Below are 25,000 nucleotides of genomic sequence, written 5' to 3' on the forward strand. Positions count from 1 at the left end.
CCTGCTCCCACTAAGCCATGCTGCGCCTGTTTACACCGGCAACCAACCAATCAGCGTCCTCTGGGCTCACACTCCTTGCACAACAATGACCAATCACAAGGCCTAGTCTAACCACAAGGCCCCGCCCTGCCTCTATCTTGCATACCTGGGAGAGCTGAGTTGGACTGGAAAGAAACAGGGAGAGAGAGAGAGAAAGAGAGAGAGAGAGAGAGAGAGAGAGAGAGAGAGAGAGAGAGAGAGAGAGAGAACACGAGATTGAAGGAGTTCCATGGAAGGCCGATTGTGACTCAGATCAAGAGCTCGTAGTTATGGTGGGCGTTACGACAGAGTGACGCGTGTTCAGAGTCCAGAGGTGTGTGTTTGTGTGTGCGCTCGCTCAGGAAAGGAAGGAAATGAGAGAGGCAGACAGAAAAGAACAGAACAGGGAGAGAGGGAGGAAGGGAAGGCAATGCAGTGCAGTGCACGCCAGGGTTTTGTATTTCTTGGGCTCCTGTCTAAACGGCAGTCAGAGCTCCGCATGAGGACTACATGAGTCTGACAGCTGTGACATTAGCTCCAGCTTCCCCGAGGGAAGTGGCACATCCCTCTCCTCTGCTACTTTTTTGTTTTTTGTAAATTTTGTTTGTTTTTTTGCCCTATTATTTTGTTTATTTCTCTAATTTTTGTTTTTTTGTGGTGTTGTTTGCCCAAGGGAAGCGGCGCATCCCTCTCCTCTACTACTTTTTTGGAGGGTTTTTTGTGTACATTTTTGTTTGTTTTTTGCCCTCTTATTTTGTTTATTTCTCAATTTTTTGGGTTTTGTTTTTGTGGTCTTTTTTTGCCCCGTTGTCCTGGGTTCTCCTCTCCCATGTATTCAGACGGATACAGCTGCATTGCTACGCGACACTCACACATCCCCTGTGTGTGTTGGCCCTTCATGCTCAAAGGTAGGAGAGCTCATATAGGCAATCGTATCTTTCTGTCTGCATTTAGCCTTTGATTTATCAAGGTTCTTTCCGTCTACCTTGGATGATGATTGTTGTTCATCATGATCATTTATATAATTATATTATATTCATATTTTTTGTTTTATTTTTCACTCTGGTTTTGAATGCCGCTCGCCAGCTTCAGCTTGCTCTCTCACGTGCGGTTGCGTGCCTAGTTTGGCCAAGCGGGTGTGGTGGTACTCTTTGTGCTAATAACAATAATAATCACGGTACGTGAGGGCTTTGATGTGCTGCTGCGCGACTTGTGAGCTCTGGCTGTGTGTGTTTATAGCAGGAAAAGGGCAGGCTGCTGGAGGTTTGCAGTCGTCATGCTGTGAAGTTAAGAACGGTTCAGGAGGCTGAGCACAGCTCGCCCAGCTATTTCACCTTACATTATTATTACATATATTATTATTCTATCATTATACACCATCCATTATTACAGTACATTCCACTTAGCTGACGCTTTTATCCAAAGCGACTTAAAACTTATTTACAGGGTACAGTATGAGGTGAGGCAGTATTGGGTGCAGTATGGGGTGAGGCCCCTAACCCGAGGGCACCTCAGTCATGCAGTTAGATGGGAAGTTGAAGGGTGGGATTTGAACTTGCAACCCTCTGATCTAAAGCCCATCTCCTTAACCACGAGGCCACGGCAGCCCACAATGCATGCTGCAACCGCACATGTCCTGTTGTCCCTGATCAACCTGATGCAACAGCATCGTACACCCCAGTCACCACGGAAAACTCTTTAAACAACAATGTGTTCAGTATATTTCCAGATTCGCCATTTTCCAATCACAGTCCTGAGTGCTAACCTTAAGAGGTTTTATTCTGTGCTCATATGTTGTCCTATGATGTGTTGTATCGTCTTCAAGGGCTTTGGGAAGTGGTTCGCAGTGGTTGGAAATCATAGCTTTGTCTTGTCTGCCGCTGTTTTTCAAAGTCAATCTAGTGCAGGTTTGACAGAGTATGTATATGTACAGTATATTCCTCTCTTAGGGTAATATTGTTGCACCAGTGATGGTACAGTGCATAACAAGAGGGGTCTGTCCAGCCCAGGCCAGCCCAGTTCAGCAGCGCTCCAATGGCGATGGATGCCCTGCTGATATGCCTGGGGCTCTCCTCTTACTGTTAGCATTAGAGCCCCACAGGGAGTGTGTGTGTGTGGTGTGTGTGTGTTTGTGTGTGTGTGTGTGTGTGTGTGTCTGTGTGTCTGTGTGCGCCTGTGTGTGTGTATGTGTCTCCGCTGCCCACAGATATGTGGCTAATCTGTCCCTGTAATGGCTTGAATAAACAAACACGCTCAATGGGGAGAAGGGGAAGGGGTGTGTGTGTGTGTGTGTGTGTGTGTGTGTGTGTGTGTGTGTGTGTGTGTGTGTGTGTGTGTGTGTGTGTGTGTGTGTGTGTGTGTGTGTGTGTGTGTGTGTGTGTGTGTGTGTATGTGTGTATGTATGCACGCACACACGCACGCTTGTGTGTGTCTATGCACACGTGTATGTGTGTGTGTGTGTGTGTGTGTGTTTATGTGTGTGTATTCCTGCAATGTGTGTACATGGGTGGGGGCAAGTTTACTTAACACGCAGATGACCAGGAGGTATGCGGCTATTATCAACCGGGGTGGGGGGCTCGGGGATACAGCGAGAGAGAGGGACCGGATGGGAGCCCCTCCAGGGACACAGAGTGAGCGGGCGCGGGCCTGCCCAGGGATTGGTGCTCGCTCGAGGCCTGGCAGAACATCTAACAGCGGCCGCCTTCGTCCTTCGTCCTTCGCCCCGCCCTGCCCCCTTCACTGCCCTGCTCTGTCTGCTCTTCCTTCTGTTGTGCAGCCTACTTTATCTCTCTCTCTCTCTCTCTCTCTCTCTCTCTCTCTCTCTCTCTCTCTCTCTCTCTCTCTCTCTCTCTCTCTCTCTCTCACACACACACGCACACACACACACACACACACACACACCAACCAGCAGCCATCCGATGGGCTGATGACCATACGGCACGTGATGACAATGCCAAATCAGTAGCCTCATTAAAAAAAAATGCATTGTAAGACAAATGCGACACGCGATGACGAGTATTCATGTACACCGCGATGACAAGTATTCATATACAGATTTGTACTGTACACAACTCTTCTTTCCTAGCAGTTGCAGGCTGTTGGTGGTGGTGGAGCTGTAGCCTCTTACTGCAGATGGGGTCGCAGGCGGGCCTATACACTATTTGCAGAAGATACTCAACTACATCATAACAACGTTGCTATGGCAGTACCGAGAGCCTTAAGTAACACATTAAGACATAGCCATTACAATTTTGGTGACAGTAAGGTTATAACATAGGCTCGGTGCTAAGGGTTTAAGCACAGAAGAGTTAAAGAGTTGACAGTATAAGCTGTGCCACATCCTCTGTAATGGCTTTTTTTCGGGGACTTTATTAGGCCATGGTGGTGACAGACTTCTGCTTCCTCACGGGCCACTAATTGAAGCCTATACCTTTTATTATGTCCATATCCAGTAAACCAAGGCCTTTAGACCTCATGCACCTCACTTAACTTGAACTCCCATCACCAAGTGCACAAACACGTCAAAATGACCACGCAGGCACACATAAGCGCACGCGTGCACCCACGCGGGCACTCACGCACGCACACACACACACACACACACACACACACACACACACACACACACACACACACACACACACACACACACACACACACACACACACACACACACACACACACACACACACACACACACGGCATGTTATGCTGACTCTCTTGAAATGAGGCTTATGTTGTGTTTATTTTTACCTCCTGCTTCCCTCTCTCTCTCTCTCTCTCTTCCTCCCCTGCCTCTCCCTCTCGGATACAGCTGCTTTCTCACCCCAAAAGAGCCTTAGGCTGCCGGCTGGCGTCGCGTCGCGTCTGCACTGCGTGCCAGCCAGCCAGGGCGCCCGGTACAGCACAGCACAGCTCCACACAGCCATGATCCGCTGACAGCTTTGACTGGGCCCGGGACAAATTTATCTGAAAGGGCCCCCTGCCCAGTGGTGTAGTCTATGTAGAACGCGGGTATACGGAGTATACCCACTTCTAAATTTCAGGGATTTCAGTATACCCACTTAAAATTGATTGATCCATTATTTTGAATGGCACAAATATGTACATATACCCACAAAAATGCTCCAATATACAGTATACCCACCATAAAAAAGTAGACTACAACACCACTGCCCCTGCCCAATAGATGCAATGTAATATGGACCCGATTCTGGGACAACAGACCCATTTTGTCTCCCCCTGTCGCCTTCCCTGCACACAGCGCTGGCCCTCTTTAAGCCTGTGGCCTTGATCCATGTATTACGCCGGCCGTCACCATCCCTTTTCTTGTTTCCCATTTATTTATTTTTGTTTCTCTCCTCTCCCCCTCCCTCTCTTGTCAAGCATTGTTTTCTGCACAACAAAGGCGTGTTTTCAGGCATAGTTGTGTTGCCGACATCCTGATGACATTTATAATTTGCTGACGCTCATGTGTTGAGGGTGCCATGTAGCTATTTGTGTACATGGGCAGCCCTCCCTGGAGCACAGTGGGGTTACATGCCTTGCCTTGCTCAGGGGCACCTCAACCATTGATGAGGGTGTAGAAGAGCACACACACGCACACACACGCACACACACGCACACACACACACATCATTATTTTTTTTCTTTTCTCTCTTTCTCCTTTACTTTTACTTTAACACACGCGCACACACGCACACACACGCACACACACGCACACAGACATTGTATTTCGCAACAATTGGAAGCTAAACTCATCAATTGAAAGCTAAACTCATGACATCACAGACATGGTGTCTTAAACCATTTGTGGCACGGTAAGCTTTGCTTAAATTGCACTACATTAAGGTTTTTAACATTTGATTATTCCCGGCAGGAAATATTTCTAGCTCTCTGCTCGAGAATCAAGGGGCCAAACTACTGTCTCAAAACACGTTCACTCACTCTCATATCTCTGTATGAAGCTTTGAAGCAAACTTCAATTGGTGGCAGATTTAGTGACTCATAAGAAAGCAAGGAGACAGAGAAGCTCCTTTGATCATTCGGAAGAAGGTCACACTATTCTCCCTCCAACTGTTTTTTTTCTGTCTTTCATTCTCCCACTCTCCCCCATTTGTGAAATCATACGTTTTGAAAAGGTCTTCCCCCTCTTTCCTTTCTTCTAAGATGATTCCCACTTCAAAGCGAGTGCAATGGAGTGGAGAGAGGTAGCAAGTGAGAATTTCACACCTCAAATCTCCTCCATATCAGGGGTGTAACGGTATACAAAAATCACAATTCGGTATGTACCTCGGTTTTGGGGTCACGGTTCGGTACGTTTTCAGTACAGTATGTATAAAAGGACAATAAATTCAAACTGCGACTTTGGGTCAGAGATTTCATCACTGTGAAAAATAGTACTTTTCTCAAGGTCTCACAAAGAACAAGCCTCTACACCTGTTTTTTTCTTGGATTCTCTCTCAGCATTTTGCATGAGCCACTGCATGTAGTGCCAGCATAATGTAAAAACATGAACAGAGTGTCACTCTACCTTTCGGTTTGTGGTTGGACACACGCATGCACATCACACATGCAAACACAGGTGTGAAGGAGGAGCGAGAAAGGCAATTTTTCAGAGTCGGCCGTCTATGTGTATAAAGGTGTGATGTGTTCAACATCCCTCACTAACCAGATTTGTCTTTGTCTTCTGTCTTTCCCTCTCTCCACCTGTCTCTCTCTTTTTCCCCTCTCTCTCTCCCTCCATCCCTCTCTCTGCCTATCTCCTTCTCTCTCTCTCCGTGTCTCTCTCCACCTTCCTCTCTCTCTCTCTCTCCCTCTCTCTCTCGCCTCTACAGAATATGACAGACACCTAGCACACAGCAAAGGCATGGCGACGGCGGCGTACCTGGACCCCAGCCTGAACCAGGCGCTGGCTGCCGGCCAGGGGGGGGCCAAGTCGCGTCTCAGCGCGGGCCCGGGCAGCACGGCGGCAGCAGCGGCGGAGCGCACCCCCGCCGCCCTCGACCGCGTCCTCAAGGTCTTCCACCACTTCGAGAGCAACAGCGAGCACAGCACCTGGTCCAGCAACATCCGGCACGGGGACGGCACCGACATCAGGGTAAGAATTTGAATTTTAACGATACTTTATTAAAACAATTTGTACAATCATATTACACTCTTAAAATGTATACAAGTAGATAAAAGAAAACAAACCACAATAAAGGAAAATAAATGAAGAGAAAAACAAAACAATTTACAGTAACCACTGTGAAAACACTAGATCCTCGTTGACAATAGAGCAGACATCAAGGTAAGAGGAGAGAAGACCTGGATATTAGTGATGTGGCGTTTGTGCAAGTGTGTGTCTTTGTATGTGTTTGTGTGTACGCGCAAGGGTGTGAGCGCGTTTATGTGAGCCTTTACACACATGCATATGCTCGGGGGTCGCTACTGGTTTGTGTGTGTGTGTGTGTGTGTGTGTGTGTGTGTGTGTGTGTGTGTGTGTATCAATGGCGTATTTGCCATTGAGGAAAGGGAGGACGATCCTCCCTCAAAATAATAAAGCCATATCTTCCAGTATAAATTACAGAAAACAAAACATATTTATTATATCTTTGTTATATAATTGTTAGTATTTTATAGCTATTTTGCGATAAAAACATATACTTTAGCGCTTCTAATTCACATTATAGACCTGGGAGGAGCGTCCTCCCTTCCATCCTCATTGACTTCCATTATAAATGGTGAAACCCCGGCCGTAGCGCGGGCTTTACTTTTTAACATTGAAGTGAATGGAGCTTAGGGAGGACTGTCCTCCCTTTAGGCGGGTCTAGAGCCATGGAAGTAATCTGCCTATCAGCGAAGCTGAATGTATGAACAGCCAATCAAAATATGACGAGTTGGGTTGACAGACGACAAGCATGGACTCGGTCGTCAATGACAACGATATACAAATCTACCTTGTGAGAAGAATGCGGCAGCAGCCAGTGGGAAGTTTGGAGTAATTGGCGAATGTTTTATGAACCCTTAATAAATACAAAGGAAAGATCAACCGTTTTCATGTTGTGAATCGCGCAATATCACTATGGATTTAGATTGAAAACCGAATGGAAAGGTCAGTGTGTTTCAGTCACTCACGTCACTCGATCACTAACTTACACAATGCAAGCGACGCACGGATGCAAATCGCATTCGTGATTTAAATGGTCGGACCATCACCAACGTTTTTAAAAGGTAGTCTTGCTTCAGCATGTCCTACGTGCACAAATAATAGTCTCAATGCTTGTCTTTGCGTTTCTCATTCGTGCTTTTCACCCAAAAGAGGGTTATTTACAAATGGGAATAAGAATGTTTTTGGCTGCACATGATGCACTGACCCTAGACTGGCGCTTTTCTCCCTCCTCAAGACGAGAAACATGTCAGCACGAAGCACTTCATAAAATGTCTCTGGCTAAACTTCTAAAATGTAGCCTACATCATCTTATGTAGTTTCATTTGGGTGGAATTAGGAACACTAGGTACGGATTTACAAAGTAATCTGTACGACGTATTTTTTAGTGAAATAGCCAGACGCACGCAGTTCCATACGCTCGCCAGCTCCTCCTTCCACAGCTGTCGGTCTCGCAGGTAGGCCTACCGTCAAAAGCAAAACAGATAGGAGACCACAACCATAGGCCATGTACCATGTTACGGATCATAAATAAGAGTTTAAAAATAACATAATGGAGGGGGTTTAAAATATTTAAAAATCTGTAAGGATATGTTGGAAGGAGTTGAGTTTAAAACCCTTAGGCTAAGTCACTCAATGTCCTAGGCATTTCTATAGGGTCTTCAGAATTGTCCATTTGTGCCTAAGGTTAAAAAAAAAAACACACACACACACACAACTGACAGGGTGAAATGCCATGCTGCCTTTGGTCAAAGTTAGATATGCTCCCTATGAAACTATCTACTATCTATACTATTTTTCTTCACTCTTCTCTTTCTTTCCCCTCAAACACTTTGGGCAGTTATGTATGATAATATATTATACAAAGTTTGTTGCAATTATTTTATAGATATCATAAGTCAGCTTTCCAGACAACACAATGCCATATCAGTTGAGTTAGGCCTACTACAACCTAATACTAAACATCTGCCATTACTAACCCCATTTACCCGCATCTATCCGACTGACCACCTCCTTGTCCTCCCTAATTTTTATGACCAAAAGACGCCACTGGTGTGTATGTATATGTGTGTGTGTGTGTGTGTGTGTATGCCTTTACACATGTGCATATGCTCGGGGGTTGACTGCTGATTTGGGTGGTTGTGCAGTCAACTGTAAAATGGTTGAAAAGGTCAAGCGTCTCACACTTTGGTGTGTGTGTGTGCTCACGTGCTGTCGTGCTCTGACGGTTGCTCCCCCTCCCCTCCCTCACACCCTCTCCCATGACACTCTCCCACAGAGCACTCAGTCACTCAAATGGCCATGAATAATTGACGCGGCGCAGTCGCTTGTCTCTGCTCGGACACTGTACATGGATGTTCCTCATCGATTTGGCGTTGCGTAATGGGTCACAGTGAGTGTGGTGATCTGCACTCGTGTATGCCAGCTGTGTGTGTGATTGGTCGTGCTTTTGGCACGCAAAGGGGAAAGGGATCAATGCTATTAGTGGACCAGCAAATAAAGTTGTATCCACCAGGGAACTGTCCCGAATGATCAATGTCAGTCCAGTATGGATGTAAGACTTGGCTGGCTATTCACTCCCTCATTCATTTGAAAAATGTTATTATTATCATATGCTGTACCGTGCATTGTCTTCTTTCAGTGTTTTAGGAGTTGTTGACATGTTAGATGTCACCAGTTCGGCCCTGCCTTGGCGCACCGGTAGGGCACTCGTCTACCATGCGGCTGACCCGGGTTCGATTCCCGGCCCGGGTCCTTTGCCGGCCCTTCCCCGTCTCTCTCTCCCCACTCGCTTCCTGTCACCACCTTCACTGTCCTATCATAAATAAAGTCAAAAAGACCAAAAAATATCTTTAGAAGTTATTGACATGTGAGATGTCACCAGTTCGACACTGTAATGCCTGAGCTGAAATGAAGGTCTAATGCTGCCTTGCTGGATACTTATCTGCCTCCCATAAGACCATGACACGCTAATCAGTCTCGGACAAAGACCTTTTAGAATAAATCACTAAAAATGAACACGTCCCCTACCCTCCTCAGTGTCCCTGTCATTGACAGTAATCATCTCCAGGGACACTGACAGCTTTTGCCGGGTCTGTGACAAAGTCATGTAAAAGGTCCACCCACTCAATCCATACAATATAAAGAGGGCCCAGTTCTAAGCCCCTCCTCTCCTTGGTCCCTGGACAACTGACCACTTTGTCTCCACTTCCTCCCTCCCTGTTGTATTCCCTGATCATTTCCACGTATCGGGTTTATTCCCATCACTGGGTCTCTGTTTTTCCCGGTGCAGGGCAGTGCAGAGGGAGATGGATGGGGACTAGTAGGAGCTGGTGTGCTGGGTCTGGTTTATCTGGGTGCAGGGCAGCAGGGAGAGGCATGGATGGAGAGGAGTTGCGGGTGTTCAGATGCCATATTGATCCCCTGAGCTCAGAGGGAAAGGGGAGCGCTGGGATCTGCTCCGGGCCGGGGCGATATCCGCTCCCAGGATAAAAAAAACAAAAAACGTGTGCCTTTCCCACACCGTCCCCGCAGGGTTCTCGCATATCCCCGCAAATCCTCCCTACATCCAAAGCTGTTTTAATAGGCATCGGCGCTTTGTTTGGACTAGCTGTCTTAATTCCTCTGCATGACTGACTGCAAACTGTTTTCTGTTGTTTTCCTTTTTGCTTCTCTCTTTTTGCTTCTTTTTTTACTTATTGACCTACAGAGTGGGTAAGCACTACGTATTTCCGAGAGCCCGAAAAAGGGCCTTTGTCCCATTTGCAACCTCATGGCAAGTCTGCTTCTGGTGAAGAGCTTTTGCACAAAGTTGCTGGCTGGCCTCCCACTGAAGAAGGCTCTTGGAGCCAAAACGTCTGTCATATCAGTCCCTGCAATGTTTAAATAAAAAGAAAAGAACAAGAAAGAAGAAAAAACGGAGTGCGATCCATTTCCTAACTACTTGATTACTTCAGAGACGCACCAACAAGACAGAAGAGCGCAGTGTGTGGAAGATAACTTTGTGGCCTCCCATAATAAACATAGGTGGCCAGGGTTGCTCCTCTTGGACTACAGGGGGACTTTAGGACTCCATGCTCTTTTTTTATTTTTTTTACTTATTAACTTAAACTGACACTGTGTGAGATTTTTAGTTGTTCATTTCCAGAATTCATGCTACCCATTTACTAATGTTACCTTTTTCATGAATACTTATCACCACCATCAAATTCTAAGTATTCATTATGACTGGAAAAATTGCACTTTCAATACATGAAAAGGGGGATCTTCTCCATGGTCCGCCATTTTGAATTTCTAGAAATAGCCATTTTTAGCTGCAAAAAAATACTTGGGCCATAATACAAAATGTTAGTTTATTACTTAGTAAACTTTCATGAAAAGGTCAAATTTGGCAATAGGCGACACAGTTTCAACGAGCAGCATAGTTACAGTACCTTTTTTGACCATTTCCTGCACAGTGTCCCTTTAAATTGGCTTACTCCTGGACAGCTTTGTAGAATAGGCCCTAGGACTGTTCATGGTGGCTCCCCTGGGTTGCCAGGGTTAGACTACAGGACTGTTCGTGGTGGCTCCCCTGGGTTGCCAGGGTTAGACTACATGGCTGTCCATAGTGGCTCCAATAGGTTGTCCCTGCTCCCAGATCAGACTTTGGTCTTGCTTCTGCCAAGGAGGTTATGTTCATTCTAGCACTGCTTAGAGTTAAGATGTTTTGTTGAAAGGAGCTAAGGTACTATACAGTAATTTGGATGGCAAATAGTTGTAAAAACTGCTATCTGAATAAACATTCGTGTTATCACTAGACCAGACCTTCAATGACTTTGCATGTACAGTCGACTCGACAGAAAAATGAATGGACTGAACTGAATGGGTTTGTCCTGCAGTGTATGCACATTTTTCTAATGTGTTGTCTGTATATTTTTCTTTTCTTTTCTTTTCTTTTCTTTTCTTTTCTTCATTTTTTCTGCGACACACTTGTCCAAACAGGCATTATGATTTTTGCCAAGTAAAGGAATTCCTCTCCTTTAAAAAAAAACCCTCACAAAAAAGGATAAAAAAAAGACAACCAAAAAAAAGAAAAAAGTCTGAAAACAGATGTTTGTGCGTCTGTTTATTTGTGCTCGTAGCGAGCGCTCGTAAAGCACAATGAGGAGGATTGATCAAACGCTGCTGTAAGTCTGGCCACAAGCTCTCAGCGGGAGAGAACGGCTCAGCAGTGCAAATCTGGAGGAGATGAGACCGTCCAATGCAGCATTGTTTTCCTTTACAGTACACTACAGCAGTGGTTCCCAAACTTTTTCTCGGGGGACCCCCTTTTGGATGTGACTATATTTTTGCGACCCCCCCTCCTATCTAGCAATATCAATGGACAAAAAAATAGTTTGTTCGCTAATATTGCTACCAATCCACAGGACAGCAAATACAACTATTAAACACACATGAATACAAGTCCCTTTTGTCCGAGGCCCCCTTCAGTACCTACTGAAGGGTCTCGACCCCCGGTTTGGGAACACTGCTGTACAGCATACGGTAGGGTAGAGTGGGGTAGGGAGTAGGGGGTTGTATGCGGAAATGAGGGAAATTTGTATTCATTTTGCATGCTGAAGCAGCTTTCCTCACAGCATAGAAATGCCATCGGATGTCAAATCGAATAATTATCGCTGCAGCATATATACCTACAGTTAAGTCGCGAGGGAAACTCAAGTGACAGAAACTCATTAGATCCCCTGTCAAGGGGAAATGGTGTTGAGATAGGAGTCATGCTGGGGTGGGGAAATGAGGAAAAGTGTGTTATTCATAGTAGAAGTCTTTAGTATACTTTAGTATTTACCTCCACACGTCTACTATACCAGTGTTTCCCAACCAGGGCTACGTGTACCACTAGGGGTACGCGAGCACACTGCAGGGGGTACTTGGAAAAATTGTATTATTATAACAAATGTATGGAACAGTCACATCAGGACAGAGAAAGTGATATAGAGCATAAATTAGGGGGTACTCGTGGCACAACTAAGAGGCTTAGGGGGTACGCGAGACAGAAAAGGTTGGGAAACACTGTACTATACGGCCAAGCGGGGTTAGGTTCCCGGCCCGGGTTCTTTTCCGGCCCCTCTCTCTCTCCCAATTCACTTCCTGTCTCCTTCCCACTGTCCTGTCTGATAATAATAAAAAAAACAATAAAGGCTTGAAAAGCCCCCAAAAATACTTAAATACAAAAAACCTGAAGCTGAGACTCAAGATGTGTTGGCTCAACTATTTTTTTATTGAATATTATATGGCAAAACTGCTGCTCACTGTTCTGCAAATATATAACACGCACAGTGTGGCATAGGGTAATGATTCTGAAAGCTGTCCACACGAATGTTCATCTGCAGTTAGATACCTCTAATGTCCATCGGGGTAACGACTGGGTCTTATTATGACTTTTATGATGACATATTACGACATTTATTTATTTATTTATTTAGCTAAAGACTTGTTTTTGAGTGAATAAACACTACTTGACATACCAAACAAATAATAACCCATAATCCATAATCTCTGCTGAGCTACGGATTTGATCAGACTCCTACTGGTTGAACGATTGAAAAAAAAGACTTGTGGCCCAATCACTCCAACCCTTAGTCCAACTACGTAAACAGGTTTACGGGTTCACTGTCAACTGAAGGCTGCAGTGTCGTGTCCAGGGCTGCTGACAGCTTTTGCTGGGCCCAGGACAAAGTTCTCTGAAAGGGCCCCCATCCCAATACATTCAATGTAATGACGACCCAATTATAGGCCCCCAATCTCCCTGTGTCCGGGGCAACTGACCCCTTTGTCTCCCCTTGTCAGCTTCCCTGGTGGTGTCCACTTGGTGGTGTGGGAAGAGGGCAAAGTGAAGAGGACAAGGTTTCTCTCTCCTCCTCCTCCTCCTCCTCTCTGATATTAAAGGCCAGCCTGACAAAGCCCTGCTCAATATTTAATCATGGTAATGGTGGTGGCTTTCTGGGGATGATGACCCGCTCCTGTCTGCAATACGGAGATAAGAGGAGCTTGCGGCTCGCAGGATTGAACTGGCCCCAGTAATCTCCCCCACTGTCACTTCACGAACATCTTTCTGTGTCTCTGTCTCTCTGTCTCTGTATCCATCTCTATCGGTCTTTCTCTCTCTTTTTCTCGGTCGCGTGTGCTCGTGCTCTCTCTCTCTATCTCTATCTCTCTCTCTCTCTCTCCCTCTCTCCCTCTCTCTCTCTCTCCCTCTCTCTCTTTATTTGCCTCTATCACACACTCCGTCTCTCTGCATCCCTCCGCTCATCAGTTTTCAGGTGCTAAGATCCTGGTAATGACCTTTTGCAAGTGGAAGCAGTCATATACCATTTACGTACCCTAATAGCACACATAAAGCCCATTTTGGACAGCTCACATCTACATTGACGGGCAACACCCATTCATTACTTGGCAATTGCAAAAAGAGCAAACTGTCTGTACTGTAGGAACATTGTTTATTGTTCAAAAATGTATCAATAACTGATATTGGTAGTGATGTGGAAGTAGCCTTTTCAAACCTAAACAACGCAAAACTCGGAGGGTCAATCACATCATTTTTACACATTGTCTCCTGTCCCTCCCATTTAATGGTCTTTGTAGGGCACAAAATAATGCAGCACGCTCAAAGTGTGCTACTATATACTGCCCTGCAAAGGTAAAGTGCAGTAACTACGTTTTTTTGTTGTTGTTGTCAAAATTGAGTTTAGACTGAAAATGGTCTTCATAACACCTACTTTATCTTGTGCCTAATGGTCCACATGCGTCCCATTGTAGAGATACTGCTATGTCAAATTGAACACTACTCAAATTGAACTCAAATTGAAGGCCCTTTTTCTCCGTCTCAATGTTGACATAGTTAGTGCAGGTTGTCTATGTAGGGCAGTATAGTAAACGGGTGAACATTGTGCAGTGCACATGGCCTTTAGAATAAGTTCCATGACTAACATCAGGCATGCAAATCCCCCTGGCCTCCTGCTCTCCTTGCTCACTCATTCAGATGCTACGAGACACACATGTCGGTTCTCCTCAGCACAGCAGCACACGGCTCCACTCTACAGCCCCCATCCTCTATTCTACTCAGCCCATCCCCCACCTCACTGCCTCTGCTCTGCTCTTCTCTGGTCGTGGACATAGTGGAGGAGGAGAGAAACTGGGCCATCTCTGGACCTCAGGGAGGGGGTTTACTCACGCTCGCTCTTTCTATCAGTCTTTCCATGTCTGCCTCTATCTGCCTCTCATGCTCTCTTTCTCCTTCCCTCGTTCTGTCTGTCTGTCTGTCTGTGTGTCTGTCTGTCTGTCTCTCTCTCTCTCTCTCTCTCTCTCTCTCTCTCTCTCTCTCTCTCTCTCTCTCTCTCTCTCTCTCTCTCTCTCTCTCTCCACATCTACATCTGTCTCTCTTTCACTCCCTCTCTCTTTCTCCCTCTCATGCTCTCTCTTTCTGTTTTCTACCCCCTTCTCTTTATCTGTCTTTCTGTCAGTCTCTCTCTCTGTCACACCCCGACCTTTCTCTCTCTCTCTCTCTCTCTCTCTCTCTCTCTCTCTCTCTCTCTCTCCCTCTCTCTTCCTCTCCCTCTCTCTTCCTCTCCCTCCTCCTCTCCCTCATATCTCACAGCATTGCCAAAAGAGCAGTATAAATATGCAGCGCTTCCTCAGTGTGTTTGGGCTGGCTTGCCACTGCCAATCTTGTCCGGCGTGCACACACAGCCATGCCAGTGGCCCGTGCCAATGCCCATGGGCATCCCAGCCAGCCCCGAGCTCACCTCAGCCTACCTTGCCAAGGCTTTCTCCTTCCTTCAGTTCACATTGCATTATGCATTGGGCCTGTTCATACTTCAATGGGCTTCCTCCTGGCCATGATGTGCGTGCGTGCGGTGCGGTGTGCACACAAGCATGGCCGGATTAATGCACAGGCTAGATATGGCTGCAGCCTAGGGGCCCCCACATGCCAGAGGGCCCCCAGTTGGTCAAAAGTGGAAAAACTGCAGAATTGTGACAAGTTGCCAACTTGCAACATTGGAAAATCCATCCATTGAGTTGAGCACAGTTGGTAGACAGGTTATCCTGAATTTCTAGCTCGTAATTATGACACTGTCTATGAACATTTTTCCGAGAGAGAAAAACTATTCTGGGGGGCCCCCACAGCATCCTGCAGCCAAGGGGCCCCAGGCCACCTTAATCCAGCCCTGCACACAGGCAGTCATCCCCATGGACACTCCACCTCACCTCACTCACCTCACTCCACCTCACTTCACCTTGCCATTCCTTCACATTGATTTTTTTTACACAGGTCTGACTCTGTTCACCCTCCTAGGGTTTTTTCCTACTGGACGCTGTGTGTGACCGGTGTGCACAGAGCCATGCTTATGGGCAGTCTAGTACAGACCTTACCGCAGCACCCCAACTCATTCGACCCCACCACATCTTTGTCTTTCACATTCATTTCTGCATGGTTATGTTCACCCTCCAAGGGTTTTTTTAATAGGGCATACTGTGCGTCCAGTGTACACACAGCCACGCTTATGGGCAGCCCAGCCCAGACCTTAATACCACACCCCAGCTCACTGGAGCCCACCACAGCTTTACTTTTCACATTGATTTCAGCATGGGTGTGTTCACCCTCCAACGGGGTGTTTGGGTCCATGTTGTCACTGCACCTCAGGCCTCTAGTATCTGTACAAGTACAGTTGTGGCAGCCGTGGCCTAATGGTTAGAGAGTTGGTCTTTCAATCTAGGGGTTGCCGGTTCGAATCTTTCCTGACTTCTCCCTACATCTCCATCCATGGCTTAAGTGCCATTGAGCAAGGCGCCTAACCCCACATTGCTCCAGGGACTGTAACCAATACCCTGAAAAATAATAGTTGTAAGTCACCTTGAATAAATGAAAGGGTCAGCTAAGTGTAATGTAAAGTAATGTAATAATACAGTCGGGAGATGTCGGGTTGTGCCCCCAGATGCAGACAGACACAGGGCTCTCTCTGTTGGAACGCATGCAATTTCCCACTGACCGTTGGATCGCTGCCCTGAGAAAAGACTGAAAGGCACCGGTGCCAACCTACAGTATGGTGCCAAGCCAGTGCCATCCCTATGATTAGGATGCCAACCTTGCCAGGCTACCCTCCTTAATCCCATCAAAGACTCTGCAATCGTTGGCAAGCGTTTCCGAGGATGAGTATCCTCCTCTGTCGTTTGCATGCCTCTGTTCTGCTGGCAGCAGGTGATGGTACCCTAGTGTTGGTGGTATGGTCAACCCCCCCCATTGACAAGTGCTAAAATCCTGCTATCCGCACCTCAGGGGTAACCCACAGGCACGGTCACCGCCATGTCACCTGTCTCAACAGATTAAGAGGTGCACGTGCCAGGCCGTCTGTTATAAATTTTCTCTTTTTTGAAAAAAAAAATCTGAGTCATTTTGTGCTAAAGCAAAATACTGTTCTTTTATATTTCCACTTATGAATACCTACAAGGTATTATGCAAATGGTGCATTTACTAGAGACGTGTAATGGGCTGGCTCACTGTGACTGTGTGCGTTTCAGGGCTTTTGTAATTTTAGTGCTAAATATTATATTCTCATTTTCCACACATTTTCACTGTGAGTCGTTCGTGTCTGTGTGGTGAGTGTGGAATCGCATGTGCCTACAGCAGTACCCCGTCCTCTTCAATTAGAGGCTGAATTATCTTTCTACAGAGCAACTCTGCTCGACTACCACACATAGCACTTGCTGTTGTTGGACTCAAAGCATTGTGTTAAGGCCAATTTAGAATTTCCTTTCAACTCCCTTTCCTTTCCTGTTACACGGATCCCCACAGTAAGCCATTTTGATCTGGACTGACCACCAAATAACCCCATGGTCCACTATCATGAACACATGTTTTTGTTTTTTTTCTGTTTTCAGGGGATCATTCAGAAGATAGTGGACATCCACAAGGTGAAATGTGTGGCGTGCTTCGGGCTGCGTCTGAGCCACGTGCAGTCGGGCGAGGTGCACTGGCTCCATCCAGACATGGGGGTGTCCCACGTCCGGGAGAAATACGAGCAGAACAGGCCGCAGGACGAGTGGAGGTGAGAATGCATGCACACACTCGCGCAAGCACACACACACGCACCCATGCACACACACACACACACACACACATAGGGAGATGTACGAGCAGAATACACACATAAACACACACACGCACACACAGAGATGTACAGGTAGAACACACACACACACACACACACACACACACACACACACACACACACACACACACACACACACACACACACACACACACACACACACACACACACAGATGTACGAGCAGAATACGAGCACATACACACACACAAACACATGGAGATGTGCATGCAGAATACACACACACACATACACACATGCATACACACACACACACACACACACACACAGCAGCAATTGGTCAGCAATTTCAAACAAATAGTTTTCTCTTGCAAAAGGCCAAGATGCTGATGCCATGTCATTTTTTACAGCATGCTCTTTATTTTCATACGCAGACCAACTTATTGACTCTGGGACATTAGACATTGCTTAAGTGGCGGATAATTAGTCGACTACTTAATTAGTGTTTCAGTTGAGTTGCGCTTTCTTCACGTTTCCATTGAGCAGAGCGGAGTAAGCATCGCGGCTGGTAGCATACGTCTCCCCCCGATTGTGGCGATCTTGACACACACGACAACATTGTGATCCTGATTGATTTCCCCATAAAGGCGCGGCTGACATTGACATTTGACTGACATTTACTTTATCTGATTTTGAGCCGTTCCGTAGAGACTTGAGCTCGAGCGGCTATGATCTCATTGTTCTGCACCTTCTCCCCTGGCCCAGGCTAAGCCCTCAGACTCACAGAGACCTCACAACCCACACCACGACTGCAGAACGCCACTCTGTTAGCACAATAGATTAGCGTCACAACAAGGGTGTGTTGATGTGATGGTGGTTGGAGGAAGGCAGAGCGAATAAGAAATAAAAGCCGCCTAGTGTTTATTTACTCCACACGTCACGTTGGAGAGGTCTGCAGGGGGTTGCCTTGGCGATGGATTGAGCTGTCTACCAGCTCTGGCACAGCCAGGAGGGAGCGAGGATTAAACTGCGCTGAGTGACAGATTTTTGAGTCAGCTTGTATATTAGCATTGTGTTTGGGTTGTTGGTGTGCATTTGGGGTGTGTGTGTGTGCATGCATGTGTTTGTTTGTGAAGTAGTGTGTGTGTGTGTGTGTGTGTGTGTGTGTGTGTGTGTGTGTGTGTGTGTGTGTGTGTGTGTGTGTGTGTGTGTGCGTGCCTCTGTGTGTGTGTGCGCGCATGTGCGTGTGTGTGTGTGTGTATGTGTATGTGAATTAGTATTGTGTGTGTGGTGTGTGTGAGCTTGCATACACTGATGAGGCCCAGTGTGTCATCTGTCTTGGCATGTTCATCAAAGACAATCACTGGAGTGTGGGGGGTTGCGCTTGCTTTCAGTGTTGCCAGATTGGGTGGTTACCCTCCAATTGGGCTACTTGGGATGGCCGTCTGCAGGTAAAAACGTGAAAAAACGGCCATTTGGCGTTTTTTTCTGCAGTTTTGTGCCCATAGAAATCAATGTAATTTGTTGAAATTGGGCGGAATTTAGCGCATTTTGGCAGTTTTTGAGAACCTTTTGGGTGGTATTTGATCAGACATATCTGGCAACACTGGTTGCGTTCACGCTGGGCCCTCTGAAGCCACCCAAGCATGGCAGTAATAAATATTTCTCAAGTTTAAGACTGTAAACAAATGCTAATGACTTCACTCGCTCGCAACATGGCCGGAGGGTTCTAATGGAAATGTGTTAAATGTGAATATTGTGGTAACAAACAAGATGAATTCAGATAAGTAAACATAGTAGCTGTGTTCATCGCAAGGACATAGCCAGTGACCAGCCATTGCCTTAGGGAATGTTTTTCATGAGCGAATGTAGCGTTAATGTACCATATATTGGGCACGTTTTACAATACTAGACTACTAGACTGTCTACGTTCATATGAGACATTTAATTCTGAATTAACTCACTTAAATTCTGAATAAAGCTTAATTCCACTTTGAAAACGTCATGTAATCACTTCACAGTTCCGAAAGATCTAAGTAAACTCGATGGAACTATTTAATTCTGAATTATTCATTCGGAATTAAAAATGTCATGTAAAACGTAGCCACTTAAAATACTAGACTAGACTATACAGGGAGGTATTGTGTGTGTTATGATAATGTGATATTTCTCTATTACTTAGCCCTAATTTTTGGCTCATTAATAAAAAAGGGATCAGCGCACTAGCTGAAAGCCAACATTGTTAAAATGCTAATATGCAGTAATATCTGATCACATAGTAAAGAGTGTGTGTGTGTGTGTGCACGCATGTGTGTGTGTGTGTGTGTGCACGCATGTGTTTGTTGTATGTGCACGCATACGCATGTGTGTGCATGTGTTTGGGGGGTGTAAATGAGTTAGCACCAACCGCAGACCCCTAATTCTCTATTGCGCAGATGGCCTTATAAGTCATTCCTCTCCCTAACTCTCTAACTCTCTCTCTCTCCCTCTCCCTCTCTCTCTCTCTCTCTCTCTCTCTCTCTCTCTCTCTCTCTCTCTCTCTCTCTCTCTCTCTCTCTCTCTCTCTCCCTCTCTCCCTCCCTCCCTTCCTCTGTCCATCCCACGTTTCCTCTCTTTGACTTTGCTGGCCAGGAGTCAAACAATGCAACCCGAGTTTTATTGACCGTCGGCCCCTTTTTCAAAAGTCCTGCTTGGCAGATGCCACAGTTAATCACACTGACTGTTGACTTTTTATGATCTCTTCTCTTCTCTTCTCCGCTCGGTGTTGCACATGCTTTACAGTCAAGATGGAACATATGGGACATTCAAGATGGGAAACAGAGAAGGCACTAAATCAAGTAAATACTCGTCAGCTTTAGCTCCCTGTTAAATGTAGCCTACACAATGGCACACGGCTCTCCAGGGGGGCTGCCTGGGACATTTAAAGATGGCTAGGCGTCAGAATTTGGGGATATTGTGTTTGCAGATGTTCTAGGCCTATCTAAATTGACATCTATGATGGCGCTAAGCTCTGAAATAGCTGAGATGGAACATTCTAAATTCTCATCTATGTTGCCATAATGATTTGGGGATATTTTGACAGGGATGTTCTATCTAAATTGACATCTGTGGTGGTACTAGGCTGTGAAATGACTGGCTTTGGGTCCTTCCTCTCTCATCTGTTTATAAATGCTAAGCTGGTGGAGGTGGTTTTGTAAGGGTGCCTCCGAGCCTCCCCCAGCACCCACCCATGCCACCCTCTCAAACACACAGCAGCAGCACTGGCCCCATTGAGTTAACATGCAAAACGGAAGGCCTTCAGGCACAATGGGACATTCTCGTCTCCTCACCGAACAGAGTCTGAATAAAATGAAACCACTTCTTGCCACCACTGTGTTACAATGCAGCTGCCCTCAAAAAAGTCAAATACCAGCTTCACAAAAGACTCCTTTGAATCTCTTCGGAAGGTTTTTTCGCAAAGCTTATCTGGCAATAGCAGCATGGTTTGCCGTGTGGGTGAAGTCAGCCCATGTTGCTCTGTGATTTCCTGTATCTGTATGGTACAGAGCACTGTCCCATATTTCACCAGCCCCTCTGACTCATGATCACATCCATACTTGAAAATAGATAAGTGTAAAGGAAAGGAAAGGAAAGCATACACTCACTTTCTCTCTGGAGGTAAAATTTTCAGAAATTTTCAGAGAGATGGAGGGAAAGAGGGCAGGAGAGAGAGAGAGAGAGAGAGAGAGAGAGAGAGAGAGGGAGAGAGAGAGAGAGAGAGAGAGAGAGAGAGAGAGAGAGAGAGAGAGAGAGAGAGAGAGAGAGAGAGAGAGAGAGAGATACATATCATCCAACAGTGTGCCAAGGCTACAGGCGGTGTGAAGGATCTAAAATTTGGCTGCAAAGGAGAGACGTGTTTTATTGATCCATGTATTTATGGGCTTAGGGGGGGGACAACAAGGTACAGTACGTAGTGCAGGGAGGATTCAGTTTAGCGCTGTCTCCGGATGAGGTCTGGTGTGTGCGCGCGAGCGCGCTTGTGTGCATGTTTGTGTTCATATGTGTTTGTGTGCATGCATATGCCAGTGCGTGTGTTTGTCCAAGTAGGAAAAGTAGAATATTGCTTAAAACATTTTTCCCATCCCTTCTCTCTCTATCGCTCTCCTCCCCCCTCTCTCTTTCTTTCTCTCTCTCTCTCTCTCTCTCTCTCTCTCTCTCTCTCTCTCTCTCTCTCTCTCTCTCTCTCTCTCTCTCTCTCTCTCTCTCTTTCTGAGATGTCTTATTGCCCTGTCCGACAAAGAGGTTATGCCAGTTACAGCCTCGGGGAAACTCCTGTCATTAGATAAGCCTAGATGTCTGCGTGTATGTCTGTGTATGTGTGCCTGTGTACGTATGTCTGTGTGTGCCTGTTTGTGTGCCTGTGTGTGTCTGTCTGTGTGTGTGTCTGTGTGTGCCTGTGTGTCTCTTTGTGTGTGTGTGTGCCTCCCTCTCTGTCTTTCTTTATCCCGGACGGAGTCGTATGTGAAATAAGGTCTGACTCGCGGCCGTGACACACTAACCTCAATAAGGGGGAAAGAACCCAAGCTATTCAGCCTGAGGAGCACGGATGTCTCCCCTCCCCCCAGCCATGACATGACATGTCAGCAGCATGATGTCATCCTCTTCAGACAGTCCTCAGAGTACAGCTCAACACTATGAGAAAGAATGGGAGGGAAGACGTGGGGTAAAAAAGAATGAGAGAAAAAGACAGAAAGGGCAGAAAGAGGGAAGGGAAGGGAGGAGAACGACAATCCTCAGAGTACAGCTCAGCACTATCCGAAAGAGGGGTAAAGGGAGAGAGAGGGAAACAGGAATAGGGGAATATAAAAAATGGAGAACAAAAGGAGAACAAAAGACTGAAAAATGGATTGATGAAATGAGAGAGAGAGAGAGAGAGAGAGAGAGAGAGAGAGAGAGAGGCGATCCTCCTCACAATGACAGCACTCGCTTGTCTAAAAGACAGGCCTTTATTACCCATGGTCCTTTGTTTGCGGCGGTGGTGGGTGATGCTATCAGGTATGGGTGAGGTCATCGCCTTTACAGCATGATTATCGCCTCGCAGCACTCTTTTCTGTTACAGAGAGGGAACGCCATGAGAGTGGGCCGCAAAGCAGGCCCCAGAGCATTAGGGAAAAGCACCAGAGAGTGGTTGCATTCCAATATGCGACCTTGCGTCCTCCACTCTGTGCCTGTGGCCTCACGTTTTACTGATTCCCCGTCTCCGTGGAGAAAACAGTTAAGTTTCCCTGCTGTCAGCCTAGCCAAAGCAATTTTTGGGGGACTATTCTTCATTTACCATCCTGTTTGAAAATGAGAAAATGGCTTTAGAATTGAGCTTTTGCGAGATATTGAAATATAATACTGTTGTCAGTGATGTCATCACGACGTATTACTTCCTGGTACGAGGCCACAAGCACAAGTGGAGGACGCAAGGTTGCATATTGGAACGTACCCAGTGTGTTGGGGAGAGGGGGATAAGACATGAGGGATGGGGGCGTTTAATGGCTTGCTCTCCGCTACACAATCTCAGAGTCGCTTCAAAGTGGCTGATAGGCGGCCAGGGAGGTAAGACAGGGGGGGTGTGGGGGTGGGCATAGTGTCATTCTGTTAATGATCTCCCTAGGGGCAGACATAGAGCATGGAGCACCCCCGCACGAGCGCGCGCGGACACACACACACACACACACACACACACACACACACACACACACACACACACACACACACACACACACACACACACACACACACACACACACACACACACACACACACACACACACACACACACACACACACACACACACACACACACACACAGCTGCCTCAGGGTAGTCATCAGAGACGCCAGTAGTCTAATGACTGGAAGGCTGATGACTGCCAAACGCATCATCATGCCGGATAAGGAGAAGGTGTTTGGCTCCACTAGTAATGTCTACCCACATACACACAGTCACACGTGCGCACAGTCACACAAACACACACAAACACACCAACATATGGACAAAGGAGAAGGAGAAGGTGTTGTGCTCTGCTAGTAATGTCTACCCACATACACACGTACACACAGGCACACAATCACACAAACACACACACACACACACACCTACATAGTATGGACAAAGGAGAGGAAGAAGTTATTGTGCTCTACTACCCAACTACAGGTACCACACATATACACACGCGCACACTCACAGACACACATGCTCATTCTACACACTCACACATGCCACCGTTAGACTGGCGATGACATTGCAGGTAGTCTGATGTGCTGTAATAGAAGTTATTAAAACCTGTCTGTTGGGTCAGGTGTCAGAGGTAGGCAAGTTTTCCAAGTGTGCATCTTCAAGGGTGTCGTCTCAAAACACAGTAGTGCACTTGGCCTTTGGTCTTTTCTCTGGTCTTATCAGTGACGGGCAACCTGGATTCAGACGCTACAATCCAGTGCCACGTATTCCAAAATGCCTGGTTTCACCTGTCTAATCAGTGCAATCACATGGTTGATTTGGACAGCTAAGACCAGGTCATTTGGAATATGTGGCACTGGATTGTAGCGTCTGAATCCAGGTTGCCAATCGCTGCTTATTGTACGCAAATATGTCCAATCCATTATCCCTTCATCCCCTCCTACCTCATAACCCCGGCCTTGCTACTAAATTCCACAGCCCCAACTCAGTCCAATAGTGTTCCTGTCACTTGTGAATATGAACGCCCTTCATTTGTGTCGAAGCACAAGTTGTTGTGTGATGATTTCCATCTGGCCAAGCAACACATAACCGTGATTGCAGGATGGCTATCCGGTGTGAGGTGGAATGGGATTGCCAAAGTGATTAGTTTGTACAATCGATTAGCCACTGGCGGAGTGCCAGCCCACCACAGTTGAACTGGGAATGCACACAGCAGCTGTCAAATGGACTTGAGATTAGGGCTGCACGATATTAGAAAAATATGCGATACACGATAACATGACTGTATACCGTGATATCGATATTACTCAAGATATTTAATATATTCATATATTTTCCCCTCTCAACTTGTCATTCTACACTTTATCATGTATAAAACAACTGAGAGCAATGTTTTATTTCCAACATTATTTTTATTCTGAAAAAACATGGCTAATATACAGCATAAACTTAAAATGTCAACCTTATACCTTTTTTAAAACTTTTCACCAAATTTGCTGTTATTAAAATTTAAAAACTAGGTACCGTAATTTAACCAACTTTTGCGATAGATGTATTGCAAGCCGTGATATCGCGATAGCGATACATTTTCGATATATTGTGCAGCCCTACTTGAGATCACAGTTAACAAATGAATGCAGTTACTGATTTTTGCTTGCTACTCCACACAAACTGATAACCCATGTGTCCATTTTAACTGCAAGGATTTTTGATAAGGAGCCTTATTTGAAAAAGTGTTGATTGTGGGGCTTCCCCAGATAGTATCATGAAGATGAGGGCGAAAGATACCAGCTGGTCAGATTCAGGTTTTCAAACATGCACATACACGTAGACCACGAATCCAAAAAGCCAGGCTAAATGGCTACATTTACATGATGGTTTTTATTCCAAATGAATAATTCAGAATTGAATAGATCTGTCAAGTTTACTTTGATCTGTCCTTTAATTCCGAATTAAGAGGTGTTTACATGACATTTTCAAAACGGAATTAAGCTTTAGTCAGAATTGAAATCAGTTCATT

General features: G+C 46.1%; 1 protein-coding gene across 8 annotated transcripts in view; it reads left to right on the forward strand.

Annotated features, from left to right (window-relative positions):
• The window catches only part of ptk2aa (protein tyrosine kinase 2aa), a 222,384-nt gene that overhangs the window by 96,018 nt on the left and 101,366 nt on the right, over nucleotides 1-25,000 (forward strand). For 4 of the 8 annotated variants that reach the window (XM_063185692.1, XM_063185693.1, XM_063185700.1 and 1 more), the window contains exons 1-3: nucleotides 371-926; nucleotides 5,856-6,118; nucleotides 17,087-17,253. In XM_063185692.1, coding sequence (XP_063041762.1) covers nucleotides 848-926; nucleotides 5,856-6,118; nucleotides 17,087-17,253 — 509 coding nt within the window. In that variant the 5' untranslated portion in view covers nucleotides 371-847. Of the gene's footprint in view, nucleotides 1-369; nucleotides 927-5,855; nucleotides 6,119-17,086; nucleotides 17,254-25,000 lie in introns of those variants that run through there. The other 4 variants (XM_063185699.1, XM_063185698.1, XM_063185694.1 and 1 more) reach the window with 3 other exon arrangements.

This window comes from Engraulis encrasicolus, chromosome 20 (assembly GCF_034702125.1).
Source record: "Engraulis encrasicolus isolate BLACKSEA-1 chromosome 20, IST_EnEncr_1.0, whole genome shotgun sequence".
Taxonomy (NCBI): domain Eukaryota; kingdom Metazoa; phylum Chordata; class Actinopteri; order Clupeiformes; family Engraulidae; genus Engraulis; species Engraulis encrasicolus.